Below are 19893 nucleotides of genomic sequence, written 5' to 3'. Positions count from 1 at the left end.
ACACAACATTTGATTGCATTTGTGACGTCATATCCCGTCGTGAAGCGATGCGTTACGGGGTTGCCAGGAACACACATATTCTATGAAATATGACATAGCTACAATCAGCCACATTATGTACCGTAAAACAAAACGAGAAAACACGTTCTGTAACCTAACAGGAAGAAAACAAACAATACGAAAAACGGCAGAAAGAAAATAAAATTCAAGTGGAAGTAGTTATATAGAATTTTGTCTCAGCTTACATGTCAAATATTTGCAAATCTATTTACCAAGTTGGCATCTACAATTTAGTCTATCCACTTCGTCCTTCTGATACTAGTTGTCTGTGACACACTGAACAGATGACAAAATAGAAATGGAAGAACTCAAAATTCAAAAGGTAAGCAACAAATAATATAATGTATATTCAGGGCATTATGAGGCAAGTGACAAAAATGGTTGAAAATACAGGGATATAAGTAGTAGTAATAAAAGCTCTCCGACGACTGTGTTTATCTATGCACCGATGGTTTGCAACTGTGAACAGGACAGTATATTCGCTACTGATTCATCATTACATTGTTACTGTGGTTGTACGTACGTGTTTTAGCCGTAATGTAACAACGTGAACCTCGGATACTTCCGTTATCAGCACACTGTACCACAAGGCATCTGGACACAAACCTGGAGATATCAACCTTGCAACGAGATTTGCAAATAGTTGACATGTAGCTGGGCGTAAACAGCCACATGTAAGCTGTAAGTCCAATAAAATGTATTGTTGTTGATATTTGACATGTAAACTGAGACAAAATCCGACATTGACACTTCATTTTGAATACGTTTTTATACCATTTCTCATATCGTTGGTTCACTTCCCCCTTCCCCTGATATGACTGCTCATCTTCTGGCTGGTAGGCTATGATGTTCGGTCTACTGGACGAGTTTCTCGCTTCGTTTTACAGCTAATAATGTGGTTGGTAGTTTCTTATTTTTCACAAAATTTGTGTGTTCCTTGCAACCCTGCCGTGCGCCGTTTCGCCTCAGGAAATGACGTCACAAATGTTGTGTGTCGTTGCCAGCATTCAGGCGGCAAAACGGGCTTTTTTGAACGACTGTAGCGCCGAAATGATGCACCAACGAGAAAAATGTTACGGAGAAAAGTTGTTTTGATGTCCTCTGTACGTTTCCGTGGTCTGTGGGCGCCATTAAAATGACACCGTGTATATATATATACACACACACACCTTCTGGCCTAAAGTTACCAGCATAGTCATCCAAACCGATCCCATTGCTTTAGTAAACATTTTGCACCAATTACCTCATCAATAAATCATTTCAATATACGAATTAACTAACTAACTCTATACCCTTCATAAACCCGAAGGTTTATGGCTGCAGCAACATCTGTCCCTATTCTTGGCAAGATCAATTTTTTCCATCCTTACTGATTTCCTTTAGGTCCATCTCAACCTTATCCCTGTCTTGGCCTTCCAACAGGTTTCTTCCGAACAAGAATCCTGTAAACTCCTCTTTCCTCTCCCATTCGTGCCACACGGCCTGCCCACCTAAGTCTTCTAGATTTAATTATTCTAATAATACCTGGACATTAATGCAAATTGTGCAGTTCTAAATTATGTAACCTTCTCCACTCACCTGTCTCCCCATCCCTTTTAGGTCCAAATATTTTCCTAACTATTTTATTTTCAAATACTCTTAATTTATGTTTCTCTTTTCATTTATGGCATCAAGTTTCACATCCATATAATACTACAGACTAAATTACTGATTTTTATATTTTAACTTTTAGTTACATAGATATTATACGAGAAGAGAAAAGTAAAACGAATTTCCTGAATTAAGTCCGCTTTTTGTTTCCTCCTTTTTATAATTTTCATTTCAATATATAGTTGATACTGCTTTATACGTAACTCAGTTCTGCGTAATTCTGTTTTGTACGTAAATTACTGTAGGTTCCGGCAAAATGTAATTTAAAAAGATGTTAACTAAACCTTGTTCGTAATGAATTTATACGTAATGTCGTGTTATACTTTCTAATTATCATAAAATACAGTTGATTACTTAACCAAGCTACAACATTGTCACAGAAGTGACAGTTTTCAGTTGCCACTGGTCGGTCATGGACAACAGAAAGAGGAAAAGTTACTCGCTTGACCGGAAAGTTAAATTTATACCTGAAGTGGATGCTTATCCACACAAAACTAAAACTGAAATAGCTGCAGTTTTATGCATCGCTTATACCACACTTGGCACAGTCATTAGTAAAATAAATCCTATTTTAGACGATTTTTTAAAATTGGGTAGTAAAACTATAAAATTATAGTGTCTACTGTAGTATTTCATTATCAAAGTGTTCACGAATAAAGTGGCTATTGTAATGTAATGTAATTACATCTGATTTGTAAGTAATTCTTATATACTTATTATTTTCTCTTCATCTTGACATACGTATAAGTCAGGTCCAACTGTATTACTTTCAAGAAATTTGAAAACTTTATTTATGGTTTATTTTTAATGTATCGCCACGGAATCTTCCAATTACAATTGAAAATATAAATATGCACCAACAATAACATAGTGAAGAAAAATAATGTTGTTAATAGGTGCAGAAATATATTTTTGATTAAATTTAAACTGTTTTATGATGATGATAATAATCAGCGCCGGCTCTAAGGGGAGAGCCGCCGTGCCATGGCTCTACCCTCAGAAAAAGAAATAGCACTTGCTTTGCCAAAATATAGTTAAATTAATACATTTACGAACGAGGAGTTTCGAATCTAGTAAGCGTTCCAGATTACGGTTGCCTCAATTCCTTCGCCGTATCCCCAGCTGTTCTCTCACTTGCTGGCCTGCGCGCAGAGGCATGCGCGGAGGCATGAAAAAGTCTCCGCAGTCAACGAGCGAGGAGGTGGGGTGGTAGCTCAGTCGTAGCCATAAGACAATCAGCCGTGCCATGTCGCGTCGTGGCACGACGCGAGAGCTATCACATTGTGTTGACATAGTTGCAAACTTCACAGAGAAGTGACTAATCCTGACCGATTTGTAATACTTGGAGAAGTAATTCGCGAGAAAGATACTTTCCTGCATACTTGGCAAGAACGAACGTAATATCTTCCCCAAATTTATATAACCATTTAGATAGATGCGTCTAAAGAGCCATCCAGACTTTTTTGTTATCGATTTCTTCCTTAAGAAAAGATATATCCCTTGCTCTCACGCACACAGACACTCATGTGTTGCAACTGACGTTGACAACATTGAAGACATTTACTGTAAGTACAAAAGAATTGCCTAAATATCAAAGGGAATTCGCATCACCAGAGGATTTTTTACTTTAATATTTGTAAAAAATCACACGGAAAATCTATCAGTATAAGAATTTCACTTGGAGATATAATTCAATTTCTTGCATTGAATTCTAAAAATTGTAGATCTACAGTTCATTTAGCAGATAATCATATTTCAGTTGTTAGTAACACCGATCGTTGATGTACCGTCTGCCGTGCTGGGGTTGCAAATTATAAACAAAGCAAGGCGAGAATACCGATCGACTCTGTGTCTTTAATTGTCCAGTGTTTTTCTTTTTAGTGAAGTGAAAGTGTCCGATGTTGTGTGAAAGGAAGGGTAGTTAGTAAAGATGAGTCAGATTAGAGCACTATCACATACACCGTTTTCCAAGGAACTATACGATATTAAATTAAAAGTTAAACAACTTGGCTGTCCCACGCCAGATTTAAACATCAATTCTATTTAAAAATATAAAAAAAATGGTAAAGGTGACAGGCGTCGAAATTTTAATAGTCGCATTTATTTTCTAGAAACTCTGGCCGACATCCGCACATCATGCTACGACGCCAGGGATTGCGGGTTCGAATCTCGGCCTGGGCATCGGTGTTCTTTGTGAGTGTTCACTCATCCTTATCTTCGGGATTAGCCAAAAGTAGTACAAATGCGAAGTAAAATAAACCAATCTTAGGAACTCTGAATTTTTGTCTTCAATTTTAGTAAACAAAGTTCCATTAAAATTACCTCTTTCATTAGATTTCTATGACATATGCTAGCGAAAATTTTTCGATTTCTTGATCACGTTGGCACTACCCATCATACTAGCTGCCAGCCGCCACTGAAATAATAATTAAACCCTTCTACAAATATAATCACTAGGCATTAAGGGACTGATTTTAAGGTGTAGCGCCTTTCCACAAATGTAGCTGTTTTCATACCAATCGTTTGAGATATGTATTTTAGGACACGAAATCAAGTAAAATGAACACACTTTGTTGCTCACTTTTCGTGAGATTAGCACCTTTATCCCTTTATTACCCCCTCTTTGATGCTTCAGCACCTTTTGCTACTTTTCCTTTCATGTTTTGTTAAAAAAAAAAAAACTGGACAAAAAAATAAATGATTTTCACTCTTTTTGAGCAGCTTCATAAAATCATAGTCTCATTTTGTAGAGCAGAACGAGAGCTATAAAATGCTATAATATAATTATTGCAGCCCCAAAATTTCCCAAGGTAATGTAGTTTCTCCACATATAGGGATCTCCTGATCGCAAAACGTCAGCGACTTACATTTGAAAACCTAGAACTGTTGAGCGTAATCCAGTGTAACAAGTTGGTTGAAACTCAGTAAATGCCACGCTTACTTACTAAATACTGGTTACTTTATCTAATTATGATATTACATTATTTAATAAATAATGTTAATGCAACTGCTTTAGAACTGAATAAAGGCATTTTATCAGCACCTTTCTTTGGAACCCTTTCTTTGTATATCTAAAATGGCCAAGGTAACTCAGGAATATGACAGAGAGAGAATACGAAAGAAGTTTTTTCCTAAACTGCTGACCTTTTTATTAAAAAAATAATAAATATCAGAGATTTCAAACATGGGAAATCGCCCAAGGATCTGTCTATCACTATACTGTAAAACGCTATACAAAAAGTGTGTATGAGTTAATAGAGCATATATATTCCGAATTTGTCTTCTTTGCTGGTGGCGTACTGTTCGACATAGTGAGTATACTGTTGAAGTTGGAGTGTTTGTTATCATGCTACCCCCTGGCGTCGTTATTGGCAACTACATACTAACTAGTTCGTTGTGATATAAAGATGGATATTTAGTTTGTTCAATATTGTATAAGCAATAAAGTATTGATATCTCTCAAATCATATCTTGATTACACAGCAAACTCAACTCCATACTATAGCCTTCTGTGCATAAAGTGGACTTAAAACACGAAATCAATCAATCAAGCAACTCTATACTTACAGCGTGTCCCAAAATGATTATCGGGGTTTCATAGTCGTTTAATTTGCCTTATATGTGGAGGAACAGTGGGATATATGAGTATTACCGTGCAAATTGTCCATCACCATGTTCGTGTACTTCAATTGACCCAATAATACTCCATTAAATTACCTCAACACGTTATACATTTTCGCATAACATCTTGAAATAAAATTTGTTCCCAAATTTATATCGGTACTTTCAATTCTTTAAACTTCTTATCTATTTACATATGAGTACGTGTTTCATTTCACAAGTATTTTATTAACTCATTATATTCATATATTTTCTTTATTATTTTATATTGTATTATATTATTGTTCATTTTTCTAATTTACTTTGGCGCTAATTTACACTGTCATTCTTGCATATTATAGGAATCTTCTGTTTCTTACGTCCTGTACTGCCATCTCTGTTTAGCATTCGTAATCACTCACGCGCATCAGATCCATTGGATACGTAACACAATATTCCCCTCGTTGGCCAAAAACAAATTTCATCCTAATATATGATGATTGACAATTTTTTGTTGATGGACTACAATGTGATCCTCCCAGCTAGATCCGAGGGATCCGCTGACGAAGGACAGGTGCGGTCCTCCATTCATATTGGGGGTTAGGCGTAGAGCTGACAACTCTTCACTGTAAAAAGACATGTCAAGAATCAACAATATGAGGCCATGAATGTTCCGAAGGTAAAATATTCCGGAGGTAAAATAGTCTCCCATTCGGATCTTCGGGCGGGGATTTATATAAAGGTGTAAATGAATTTAGAAAGGGGTGGCAACCTAAATTAAACTTGATAAAAGATAATAACGGCAATTTTTGGCTGACCCAAGCGATATTTTAAATAGATAGAAGAACTACTCTAATGACCTTTTAAATGTTCATGTAGGAAATAAATCAGAAGAAAATGTAGTACACACAGCAGAATCTTTAGTTCCAGAACCTAACTTGACTGAAGTTAAAGATGTTATTAAAAGGCTAAGGAATAACAAAGCACCTGGCATTGATTTAATACCAGCTGAGTTAATTAAATATGATGGGAATTAGTTAATATGTCAAATTCATAAATTAATTTGTTTAATGTGAATGAAAAAGAAATCCCTCAACAGTGGAAATAATCCATAATGTTCCTGTGTTTAAAAAAGGTGATAAAATGAACTGAAATAATTACCCTGGAATTTCTCTACTCCCAACAACAATAAAATATTATCTAATATTATTTTAGTAAGACTAACCACATATGCTAATGATACGTATTATAGGTGATTATCAGTGCTTAAACGTAACAGATCAACAACAGATCAAATTTTTCACATCAGACAGACACTTGAAAAAAAGTGGGAGTATAATCAAAATGTCCATCAGCTATTCATTCATTTTAAAAAAGCATATGATTCAGTCAAAAGAGAGAAATTATATAATATATTAGTCGAGTTTGGAATACTTAAGAAGCTTGTTAATATGATAAAAGTATACACCTGTGAAACAGAAAGTAAGATTTGTGCGGATATTAATATGTCTAACAAATTTACAATTCATGATGGGTTAAAACAAGGAGATGCATTATCTCCATTGCTCTTTAATTTTGCCTTATAATATGCTTTTAGGAAGGTAAAAGAAACTAACGAAGGACTAAAATTAAATGGTGTGACTCAGCTGTTAGCATATGCAGATGTTGGTCCCTTACATTGAAAGAGGAACATAAATTGAGAGTATTTGAAAATAAGATCCTTAGGAAAATATTTGGGCCTAAAACGGATGAGACAGGCGAGTGAATAAGGTTATATAATTTAGAACTACATAATTTGTATTCACGTCCAGATATTATTAGAATGATTAAATCAAGAAGACTTAGGTGTGCAGGCCATGTGGCACGAATGGGAGAGGAAAGAGAAGAGTTTACTGGATTATTGTTGGGAAACCTGATGGTAAGAGACCAGTAAGAAGACCAACACGAAGTTGAAGGGATAATGTTGAGATGGGCCTAAATGAAATTGGTAGGGATGGAAAAGAGTATATAGATCTTGCTCAGGATAGGAACAGATGGAAGGTCTGTGTTGCTGCAGCCATGAACCTTCGGGTTTAAGAAGGCTAAAGAGTTTGAGTTAATTAGTTACCCTTTCTTTTCCCTTTACCGACCATAATTTTGAACCTTAAATTTCTTTCCCTAATAAACACTAACATAATACTATTATCATTAACGGTCTACAAGTATTAAAATTTTACTATATTCGGGCTGCTGGAAGTCGAACGCCCTCCATTATTTTTCTATATAAACGGACATTGTTACAAGCAACGTAATAGTCGTGCTACTTTTGAAACACCCTGCAATTTTTCCTCCATTCGAAACGGAAAGAGGTAAACACACAGCCTCCTCTCCAGTGGCGAATGAAAGTCAGTGTCAAAAGCCTTACGCAACTGACCTTGAAAAGGGGCAAGACCTTTGAAAGAGGTGTGATGGTTGTTGCATCACCGCATCTGGAAGCCCGCGGGTGGAATGACGCTTCGACTGTCGATGTGAAAGCGTCCGGTGCTAGAGAACCTGCCTCTACACCAGAATAAAGCAAACATTTTTATTTTCTAACGATTGCAAGTGCTTGCCCCAATCATGGGCGTACAATATTTTTTTTTTTGTTTATTTCATTTTTGCTGTTTGGCGTCGCTTTTCTGTTACTCTTGGCTCATCGTGACGATGAGGATGAGTAATGATATGATAAAGGAGGACACTCCCAAAGAACACACTCCGCCACGGAGGTCAGCTGGAATTTTTGGGTAAGGGGGGATCAGGCTATATAAAACTTTAATAGTAGAAATACTTTTGCTTATATTCATATTATTTATATTTATGCCTCTGTAATTGGAGATATCTCTTTGTAGATGGCAAAAAAATAAATAACTATTGAAAAGAAACCACGTTTTACTGTCAAAATCCATAAAGCTACTCCTTGCAATGAAAAATCAATTGCTTAATAATAGGCCGAAACCACGTGTTGTCTTTGTTTGGACTCTATCGTGCTCAGTGACGTCACATTAATATGGTCCATTTGGGGGTTGCTTTTACGATACTACATGGAGGCGACGAAGCAGATGGGAGATTGCTAGCGCATTACGATTTTCTTGCTTAACTGCAAATACTGCATAATACTGTCATATTATATTAATAGTGTTATGTATTAACTAAACAATGGATTCAAGTAATCGCTTTGCCGGTGGACAACTTTTCATCTCGTACCGGCCTGGGTATGGCTGTTCATTGTTAGTGCCAGCCAGTGATGTGCGTCTACGCGTAAACAACAATAGTCTACATTCTACACGTAGACTATTTTATACACGTAGATGACGTAATCTATGTAAACAACATGGCGAAAGGTGATAACTTAGCAAAGGGCGCCGTGGAATTAAAAGAAAATTATAATACGTATCAGTTGCTGATGTGTGAGGAGAGCTTTTCATACTCTTTCTTCCAAATTCGAACAATTTTTCACCTAGGAAGAAACCTAATATAGGAAATATTCTAGTGTTTTATGGGGAAAATACCACTTTTGCCTCACGACTGCCATCTGTTGTTGTTTTTTGCATACTATTTATCTTTTTCCATAGTTGATAATAGAAGAGAAGAGAAATTTGTTGTAAAAAGGATTATTTTCATTTCGTTAGGAACCAATATAGTTGAAAATGTCACTTTCCTTTCATGAAACCCTTTAATATTAATTCTAATGCACTTTAGATTGTCTACGTAGTCTACGTAAACTACAACCCAATGTAATCTACGCGTAGATTACGTGTAGACAACGCATGTAGACGTAAACTTATAGTTTACGGCACATCACTGGTCCCAGCCAACCTTGGTGCCTGAGTGGTTAGCACAGTTGTCCGGGTTCGAATCCCGACCTAGGCATGGGTGAATGTCCCCCTCATCAATTTCAACATGCCATCACAGGACTCCCGATAACGTAGTGGTAACGTCGTTGCCTTGTATTCAAGGGCTCCGTGGTTCGATTCTCGGTGAAGGCACATAGTGTGTCGAATGCCGTTTTAAGCTGTAGGTCCAGTCTCAATTAGCCTATCTGCGCATGAAAGTGGACTCAAAACTTGAACACTTATCACATCAACACTCAACCTCAGTGGGTGCGATTAGGGGGAGGAGAGGCAGTCGCCCCCCTCACTTTTTGCCCCCGCATAATGGCTTCTTAATATTAAGCGTTGTCTACCAAGAAAACGTTAATTGTCCTTGCTTCCCTCAGTTATCCTGAACGTCGCGATTAGCCAAAAGTGGAAGAATTGCAACGCTAAATAACAATTTATGAGTGCTCCTTCATCGATTTTTATCGAATCATCGCTCATTATCATCGTCGCGATTAGACAAGAAATTGAAGAAAAATGACTATAAATAACAAAATATATAAACGCAAGTACTCATGTAATACTGAAGGCGAATAAATCAAATTTATTAATCAATTCCTAGACAGCAAACAACTGACCTCCTTGGGTGGTCTAGATACTATGGAGAAGCTATGATACAATTAACTCGATAATTTAATATATTCAACGCGTGAGCATTCCGAACACACGCCAGGAAGAAAACTGAGAATGACTAAGATATAGCCCGTATTGCAAACACGTGCAAGCTTAAACACGGACCTCGCATATGGCGTACTTATATAACGCAGCACAAGAAAACAATTACACGAAGCAAAATCAATGCAAAAGGGGTTACATATCCAGGTGGGGCACAGTGATCGAATGAAACCAGAGCGATACACGTAAGCCATTGGTTGTAATGTCATGATTGTGTTGCGTAATCATTAGAAGATTTGCGTTCTAATTAAAAACATATAAAAAGCTTTTAGTTATTATAATTGGTAGGATTTACGTGCACTGAATTCGTCCTGACATCTACGCGCTGAAATTTACTATTAAAGCCAGTGCAGTCACGGTAATATGGAACATTTGAACCAAAAGCTGGAATACATACAGGGTTGTAAATTTCAGCGCAGTGGCGGCGTCAGAGCGGGTCAGTTGGCGAACGCCCCACTATTGCAACTCTACTTGACAACCGGTAAAATTAGTTAAGAAGGATGACAAATCATTTAGCTCTTTTTCTTCTAGCCTTTAGTTGATATGTGCTACGATGTTCAGCTCTTTCAATACACGCGTTATTATATACAGGGTAATCATAAATTATGTCCCCGATTTGAAACATATAATACTCATGTTTAATGGAATAAAAGTGTACATAATTGGTCTACCTTGCAGCTACGTACTATAACACTGGGGAACAAAAAAAAGATTTTATTTTGCGGCATAAAGTTTAATAACAGTTTCAGCACACAAAACAGCTGTGATTGCCAATTGTATGATTGGTTCAGTTGAATTGACTCCAGTTATAAAAATAAACACACCATGGATAATGTAGGAGGTAAAATACTCTACGCTTTTCTCTGTAATATCAAAATTTGATAATGGGCTGAAATTCCCATTAAGAAACTTATTTATTTATTTGTACATTGTTGCTAGGCAACTTATGAAGCATTGCTTGGCAATATATCGGACACTCAACATCAGGGGGTGCTCGTTGCTATGTGAAGTACGTATGCATTACGTCATCTGGGAGGATCGGGTTTGACGGTGCTCGTTGCTATGTGCAGTAAGTTTGGTGCGGGGTACATTTAGCTACTAACACGTCGCAAAAATCGGAACAAGCAGGTTAATGATTTTGTCGCATTCGATATATTTTTATTGTTTTATTTCTCTTGAAATTAGATTGTTTTCTTCATTCCACCTATAATCATGCCTAATTGTGCAGTAACAAGCTGTGGGAATTATAACCAAAAAACTAAAGGAAGTGATATAAAATATCATAGATTTCCAGCTGATAATCGTGTAAGTAAACAGTGGATTCGTGCTTGTGATCGAGAACATAATATTAATATTAATAATGCGAGAGTGTGCAATGCCCATTTTTGTAAAGAAGACTATGTGCGAGATCTAAGAGCAGAACTTCTGTGTTTGCTAAAAAAGAAAGTACTGATGCCAACTGCAGTGCCATCACTAAAATTACACCATATTACTTCATTGCAAAATAATAGAGAATGTGGTGTAGCAAATTCTCCTGAACCTTCCTCTTCAAAACATGAATAATTTTTAGGATGTGCTGATAAAGACTGTGGAGATGTACGCTACGAAAGATGTGAAATAAGGAAACGTTCCTTAAATAAGCTAAATACTATGTCGCCGAAAAAAGAAAAATAGACGTAGGTACAAAAACTGCTAGCAATGTTTCGTTGTTGGAAAACACTATTCATCGCTTACAGAAGAACAACACACGTTTACAGAAAGAAATTAATAAGTTAAAGATTAAGAACAAGCTCTTGCAACTTGCTTTAACCAAAAATACTAAACAAGTTCAAAATCTTCAACATAACCTAACCGACAATGTAACAAGAAGACTCACGAATATCTTGGGGAAAGTGTTCAGTGACACTCAAATACAATACTTAGTACACGGTAAAACGAAATCCCTATGGACTAAAGATGATATAAGCAAAGCGGTGACTCTTGGAGCCGTTTCAAAAAAATGTTATGTTTATTTGAGAAATACAGTTGGTATACCTTTACCTGGACTTTCTACGTTAAGAAGATGGGTGTCGAATTCATTTCGTTGCCGGCCAGGTATATTAGGTGATGTTTTGCAATTGATGAAATATGTGTGAACTCTCTCTAATTGTAAATATTGTAAATCACATTACACTAATAATTTGTTTAAAAGTTTGTTTTATTTAATTTCGTATTAATTATGTTCGGGTCTCTGAGTTCGGCCTCCCCGATGGCGCAGTGGTAGCGTCGTCGCCTTGTAATCAAGGGGTCCCGGTTTCGATACCCGGTGGAGGCACAAGTGGTTCGGATCCCACTTTAAACCGTAGGTCCAGTCCCGATTAGCCTTACTGTGCATAAAGTGGACTCAAAACACCAACTCAACTCGGGTCTCTGAGTTCCATATTTTCTGAAATTTTACGTACAGGAGGATGAGGAAGTAGAGTGTAAGATTGGCATTTCGTGCTACAATATTTGTGTTGTAAATAAAAGCCCAAACCTTGAAACCAGTTTATAATTTCCATAAAATGTTAATTTTCGATATCAAAGTGAGGTTGTACAAGTTACCGTGCTGATAAGTTACAGTTGTGTGAAATCGTTTTGCGTATTAAAAGCTATAATACGTGTACGTGCAAGCGAAGAGCGAAAGTGTACAAATACGAATGCTACACCCTTAACTAGCCGAACCTACTCGAAACTGGATGCTAAGAACACCAAACCTAATTCACCTAACCTACTAATTCAAGCGTACAGGAAGGGATTTACGAACACACAGAAAATTTAGCTCATTGATAATATTAAGCAAAGCCAAAGCGAGATGCAAAGGACAACACGGTAAGCTCATGTATAGTCAGGAGAATGTTGCCACTATTACTGCATTTTTTTGTTTTTAATTCCATATAATTTACAATCCTTTGCGGTGGACAAGCCAGGTAATGGTAAAAATCAAACAGTAATAATGCCTTTGAGGATAGGGCGTGAGATGTAGACATTTCATGAAGTCCCTAACATGTCAACGGCAATCTACTTCTGGCATACATACAGTCATATAGTACACATGTACCGAAATCTTGTCATGCGATTTTGTGTATAATGAAGAGATTATCACCCTGCAATCTAAACTTGGACCAAATTACGAATTCAAAGGATATAATTAATTCTTCAGAGAATAGCTTTCAATTAACTCTGTCCATTTAATTGATAATCATTAATTAGATTTAACTTGATTTTCACTGTCATTAGGTTAATAATGTTGATAATTATATTTCTCCCTTGTACATGTGACATTTAGAACAGGTTAAGGTAATATATCTGAAGCATAAATGAAAATATAGCAAATAAGTTACAAGAAATCACAATGAAGGACTGTACAAGGGTATGAATCGTTAAATAGTAAAATTTCATTTTTGGACTTTGTCTTGGATTTTCCTATTACATTTCCAAATACATTTTAGTCGTCTATAACCAGGAAAAAACTATTCTATATGCCGAGCTCGTGGCACAAGTATATAGTTCGTCAACTACACCACAAAGATCTTACTGTTTTAAAGAAAATTTTCCATGAAAGGAGAGTATGACATCCATTGTTTACACTGAGTAGAAAGGTACAAAATCATCCACATTATAAGTGTATTTGTGAAATATTAAATTGAACGAAGTAGTAAAACTTCATTAATGGGCATTATATTAATTTCATACAATGCTCAAAATCGTGTACATAATGTTATAAAACTGGAATATACATTTTATTCAAGAAGTGTAATTTCCTTTACTGTCGTTAGAAGGCAGTTACGTGACATTTTACTATCTTGTCTTCGCGGTTAGCCCAAAGTGGCAGAAAAGCGGAATGAAACAAATAAACAAAATAAATCTATGAAACTATTATTTCCTTTTTAACTCTTTCATTCTTGCAATTCTTCTTTAGCATGTTCAAATTATAGTATACTATGATTATAGAATGAAGACATGGTAAATGAGAACATGCGCAACTATCTTTGTAACACATCGATCAGAAAGTTTGAAAAGTATGGATTTTCACAATACGTTTGCGAGTTTTCAATTATGTTACTACTAGTGCCTCCCCGATGACGCAATGGTAGCGTCGTTGCCTTGTAATCAAGGAATCCCGGGTTCCATACCCGGTGGAGGGACATAGTAGTTCGGATCCCACTTTAAACTGTAGATCCAGTCCCGATTAGCCTTTCTGTGCATAAAGTGGACTTGTTGAAACACCAACTCAATCAATCAGTCATGTTACTAATCATTAAAGGAATGCCTCAATACCATCCCGAAATTTCGATAATTAATAATTTTCCCTCCTCAAAGTAATAAAACACTTTCCCTCTCTGAACCTCGCATAGAAATTATAGCGGCCGTTTGCTTCGGCCAAGCCCCGAACGAACATAACCGAAGGGGCACCGAGCATAACCGATCCTCCCACAAGACGTCACGCGCTCGTGCATGATCGGCAATTTTCGGATGGCGCTACCTTATATAAAATTACCTTGACTCAACATAGCTTAAGGAAGAATACCAAAACATAAAAATGGTTTCAGAAAAAAATTGACTATGCTGAACATAAGTGGCTCGTGTGTGTGTGGATTTCAAAATGGTGAATTTTTTACTAGGACAGCAAAGTGGGTACACAAAGTATCCCTGTTTCCTATGTTTGTGGGATAGTCGTGCTAGAGAAAGGCATTGGACGATAAAAGTTTGGCCCCCAAGGAAAAATATTAGTGGGGAATGCTAATATCATTCATGAACCACTGATAGATAGGGACAAAATCATCCTTCCGCCACTGCATATTAAACTTGGGTTGATAAAACAGTTTGTCAAGGCCTTAGATACAAGTGGTGATTGTTTCAAATATGTATGACACACTTTTCCAGGACTAAGTATTGAAAAATTGAAGGCAGGAATATTTGATGGACCACCACAATTTCGTACACTTATAAATGATGCCAATTTTACAACTTACATGTCTTACATCGAATCTGAGGCCTGTCTGAGCTTTGTGTCCGTCGTCAAAAACTTTTTGGGGAATCACAGAGCAGAAAAGTACCCCGATATAGTTGGAAATATGCTGAAAAAAGTTTGAGAAATTGGGAGCTAATATGAGTGTGAAGATACATTTTCTACATAGCCACATTGACAGATTCCCTGAGAACCTTGGTGATTTTAGTGAAGAACGGGGAGAAAGGTTCCATCAGGATATAAGGATAATGGAAGAAAGGTATCAGGGACGGTGGGATCGCCGCATGATGGCCGACTACTGTTGGAGCTTGCGGAGGGATTGTCCTAAAAAGCAATACAGCACAGGAAATCGTATAGAAAACGTTTCACATAGTTTGTTACTTCATTGTGTACATATTTTCTTAATTATTATGATCATAGGGCTATATAAATTTATTTTTATAATAATGATTGTAATCACAAAAAGAAATATTAAATTGTTGTTAGAAGTTCATTTATATGTATGTCTTATGTTTCCGCCATTTTGGTTTAGTTGCATTTATTTCATAAATTAGAGCCAATTCAGGAAATATATTATTATATCATTATTCAGCAGCATGAAATTGCCCTAAATTAGCTCTCAAACTCTGTGCCGCAATTTCACTGTTCCCCAGTGTAATCTGTGAACTGCCCGGAGTCACATTTTAGAAATGGCTTCCATCCAAGACAGGGGGCTTTTTCCAAGTTCACAAATCCGTTACAGCAAATCTGTACAGCAAATGTATTGTAAACCTATATACAGAAGATGCACATATGTATTTTTTTTACAGTTGCATCCCTTCCCTTAAATTCGGAGTACTACTTCCGAATTGCATGCCTACTGGCTGGATATTCAGCAAACTTGTGTCTGTATGTGTGTCAGACATTCCTTTGCATATAGCAACATAGTACAGGGATTCGAAAGGGGGTCTGAAGGTAAGGGGCACACACATTCACGATATTGCCCACTGTGGGAATGATATGATCAGCACCAGACTCCTGCCTTTGACCTCTCAGAGTTACTCCCGGGTATGCATTTTGTAAAGGTTGGGTGAACCCCAGAAAAACCTTATTCAAGGACATAGTCTGGAGAATTTCCACGTAAAATCATCCACACCGGGGATCGAACCCAAATCTTCCACATGACAATGAGACGCTCTACAGTGGAGCCTCAATTTTACGTCTTTCAGGGGATCAAGATGAAAAGCATAAAGTGTATGAACTACATAAAATGTTGGATAATTTTCTACATGTTGCTTTAATGGGACCATGAAAATTAATTGTACAATATGGGAAAACGTAAAATCGGGATTTCACTTTGTGTGGGTGTGTGTAGCTATGTATATATACATATAGAATGTGTTTGTAAAGTTATGAATTATATTCTTCACACTAAAAACTTCTGTTTGAGCGCAAATTCTTGAAGAGCGAAAATTCTTGGAAGACAGTATGTCAAATTGTCTCTTACAAAAAAGGAATTTTACATATTCCGACTAGCTAACTGCGAATTAGGGTATTGTATTTTCTGTTGCGCAGACTTGGAGAATAAAAACTTGTGTGAAATCCCGTTGCACCCTATCGACCAGTTCATCCTTTCCCTCCCGTGAGAACAAGAAAGATCTCCTTGCGTGATATTTAAGTGCACGTACAGTCACCGTCAATAAAAATGTAACCGCTATATCCTGAAATACTCGCCTGCATGCATGGCGTTATGTGTATTGCCTAAATCTACGGCGGTGGACTATTGACGTTCAGGATCTAGGTGTCCTATTTTATTTATATCGTGTAATCTGTAAATCTGGCCACGTAGGTCAGCTGATTTAACCCCACAGGACTTCTTCATATTGCCTTACGTCAAGGACACAGTGTACAGCATCAGTGATCATCGATGTTTTTGTAATGATCATTGAAGACATGTACACAGACATCATTTTGGACGCTGCTGTCTGCAGCTCCACAAAAGTTGATTCATAGATGGCAGCACCATACAATAATAAAAACTTCCTCCATTACGTTACATATTGTTGCAAATCGTGCATTTCTAACTTTTATAGTTTACACGCTATTAATCGCTTTTGTCAAAGAAAGGCACTATGGCCATATTGTATGAATAGTCAGAAGGAATATTTGCTTGTATATTCCAGGTGTCGCATAAAGTTAACACAATTTTCCAAATTTCAAGCGAAGTTGAGATTCTCATTGTGATCAGACAAGAGTAGCGAAATATCGAACGAATTAAAGACTTGTAGAACCTTTTCTAACACACTTATGGTACAAGTTACGCAGGTGGGTATTCTTAAATAATTCCGACCCGCTGAATCAAAAATCAGGTCAAAAAATGTCATGTCACATTATTTGCCTACAGGGTGTCCAAAAATTACATTGACATATATATGCGATATTTATTGTGTGACAGTGGCGTGCCCACTGGGGTGTTGGTGGGGGTTATAATCCCCTTTAACCCATAAGTCTTATCAAAAGGACATGAAAGGCAGGAAAAGATGACAAAATGAGCACTGACTACTAGAAAAGGGTATACATACCTCTCTCTTTTTGAAAGTCCTAGGCACCCCACTGTATTGTGACTTTTGTTGACTAAATTCTGTGATATACACACAACCGCAAGTGAAAATTCAGTACATAAAATTGCTGGTATCAGCATGATCAACTTCCCTTGTACATGGTTATTAGTAAATCCTGGAATTTTATAAAATATCAAAGTAGAAAATATGTACATAAATATGTAACAATAATTGATGAAATATATACCTAAATATATATTGTTAAAAGGATATGTAGCCAAGTATAAAAGAATATATAAAATTAATAATAATCGAGTATCCAAGCAATTTCAAGAATTCTGCTAGATATTTATTTTATTTGAACATATTCAACATAATTTTAGGAACATAAGTTGTTCAGAAGTGACGGCCGAGAAACTCCAGAATGTTTCAATATATAACAGTTCGTTTCTTTTTATCTATCTTTGGACTTGGCAGTCAATTTTAGGTGACCGTAAGCACTAAGCATCTCATTGATTAGAAAATATGACATCACATGAGCTACAAATTTTCTTCATCATGTTTCAAAGATCGAAAATACAGGGAAAATTACCGAAGTATGTTGTTTTATGTAAAGTAAATTAGGAAATATGTAAAACATGTACTATCCTGGCAAATATGTAAAAAAATGTAACATAAAACTTATGCAAAATCATGTCAGTTATATAATTCGTTGACATTTTCCTGTTCAAGGTATGTATCTATAAAGGAATAGAATATGTAATTGCATACAAATCTGGGCTCTAGTGATTAATAAGTGAAACTAACAGTATAAATGAGATTGTATTTTTTTTTACTCCTCTCAAAGTTTGGAGAAGAATATATTAAGGAATAAAGTAATTTTTATAGCCGATAAAAGAAGCAAATGTTGCCTGATACTAGTTTTTCCTCGTACAGGGTGCTCTAAAAGTCACATTAACGCAGCGAAAGAATATGTTCATTACACTTCAAGTTGAACGTTGCTCAATGCCTTTTCAGGCTATTATTTTTGATATTACAAATGTAGTTAGTCTCAGAAATTATGAAGAAGGTATGAAAATCATGGATATTGTGGCCGTTCCAAATGCACCAACTAAATGATAATGAAGAGGTGATAACAGCGCCAGTCAACAATAGTTCAGAGTCCTCTGTCTTCATACACAACAAAAGTTACAATAAATATTGTGGGTGGTGAGGTGGAAAAGATTACGTAACTTAGAACTGCATAATTTGTACTCGTGTCCAGATATTATTACAATAATTAAATCAAGAAGACTTAGGTGGGAAGGGGATGTGGCACGAATGGGAGAGGAAAAAAGAGTATACAGGTTTCTTGTTGGAGAACCTGATGGTAAGGGACATGTAGGAAGGTCAAGACGAAGCTGGAGTGATAACGTTGAGATTGAGCTAAAGGCAATCGGTAAGGATTGGGTTGATCTTGCCCAGGATAGGGAGAGATGGAAGGCTTGGTTGCTGCAGCCATAAACCTTCGGGTTAAAGAGGGCTAGAGAGTTAGATATGTATGTGTCGGCTATTTTGGGGCATCCTGCAGACAAAAAGGTGTACGTGGCAGATATTATTTGACCGATTTTTTTATTCAGCGGGTCGGAATACCCCTCACCGCGACTTCTACAGAAAGAAAAGATAAAATTTGTTGGCTAGAAATCACTGTCAACTTACGTAGATCTGGGTCTTCTGCTGCGAGTACCGTAGCGTCCACCATAAGAGCCAACAAGGACACAGTGCACAGAAGTACCTCCCTCTTCATGGTGGCAACCGTAGGCAAAGCAGTGGTCCTGTCGTGGCTGGATCAGATAGTGCACTAACATCTTTTAATCTGGAATCGGTCCTCTAGAGAAAGGTCCCCACCGCTCGAGGGGGACACGAGTCACGGGTTGTGAAAATAAAACTGGAATTGGGACGAGAGCTCTTGAATGAATGCCCCCCCTTCCCCCTCTGTGCTTGCGCCACGCCACTTTCGCTTGTTGGTTGTTCCGGCGGGCAGTGGAAGGAAATATAGTGACGTAAGTGTCCCTGTTTCCTATCGAATGAGGAAACGCTGCGAGGTAGACAGACGGACCTGTGTGCGTTCGTGGGGGAGACCATCTCCAGAAAATAGGTCTCCCTGCTCGTGCAGCCGGCTCTGCGTCACCTTGCAGGCCTTGGCCCCCAAAGGTATGCCTTGTTTGGTTGCTTCATTTAGGTAACTTCGTCCAGGCGCCGGTATCCAGAAAAGACGATATTCTGCCAAGTCTCGGTTTGCAAAGGCATGTATCTCGTGGAAAGCTAGAATCCCCGTTCTCGGACTGGTGGTCTGCAGCCAGACAGACTGTCTCGTCCTCTGTGTGGTCTCCAGCTACAAAGGCTGTCTCGTTTTCCCCCTGTTCTGCAGCTACAAACTCTGTCTCGTTCTCGGCCTGGTCTCCAGACCAATTTTACAGTTAATCCTCTCGTGCATAACCTTTCG

At 37.3% G+C, this 19893-nt stretch overlaps 1 protein-coding gene across 1 annotated transcript in view; it reads right to left on the bottom strand.

The window, feature by feature from the left end:
- LOC145994269 (protein takeout-like) overlaps positions 1-19276 on the bottom strand; it is a 39739-nt gene extending 20463 nt beyond the window's left edge. The window contains exon 1 of the mRNA XM_083130372.1: positions 19107-19276. Coding sequence (XP_082986498.1) covers positions 19107-19194 — 88 coding nt within the window. The 5' untranslated portion in view covers positions 19195-19276. The remainder of the gene's footprint in view (positions 1-19106) is intronic.
- Positions 19277-19893: the final 617 nt, after the last annotated feature.

This window comes from Lepisma saccharinum, chromosome 10, assembly GCF_977018435.1.
Source record: "Lepisma saccharinum chromosome 10, izLepSacc3.1, whole genome shotgun sequence".
NCBI classification, from domain to species: domain Eukaryota; kingdom Metazoa; phylum Arthropoda; class Insecta; order Zygentoma; family Lepismatidae; genus Lepisma; species Lepisma saccharinum.
Note: the sequence above shows the minus strand (reverse complement) of the source record. Positions and strands in the feature narration are given on the sequence as shown.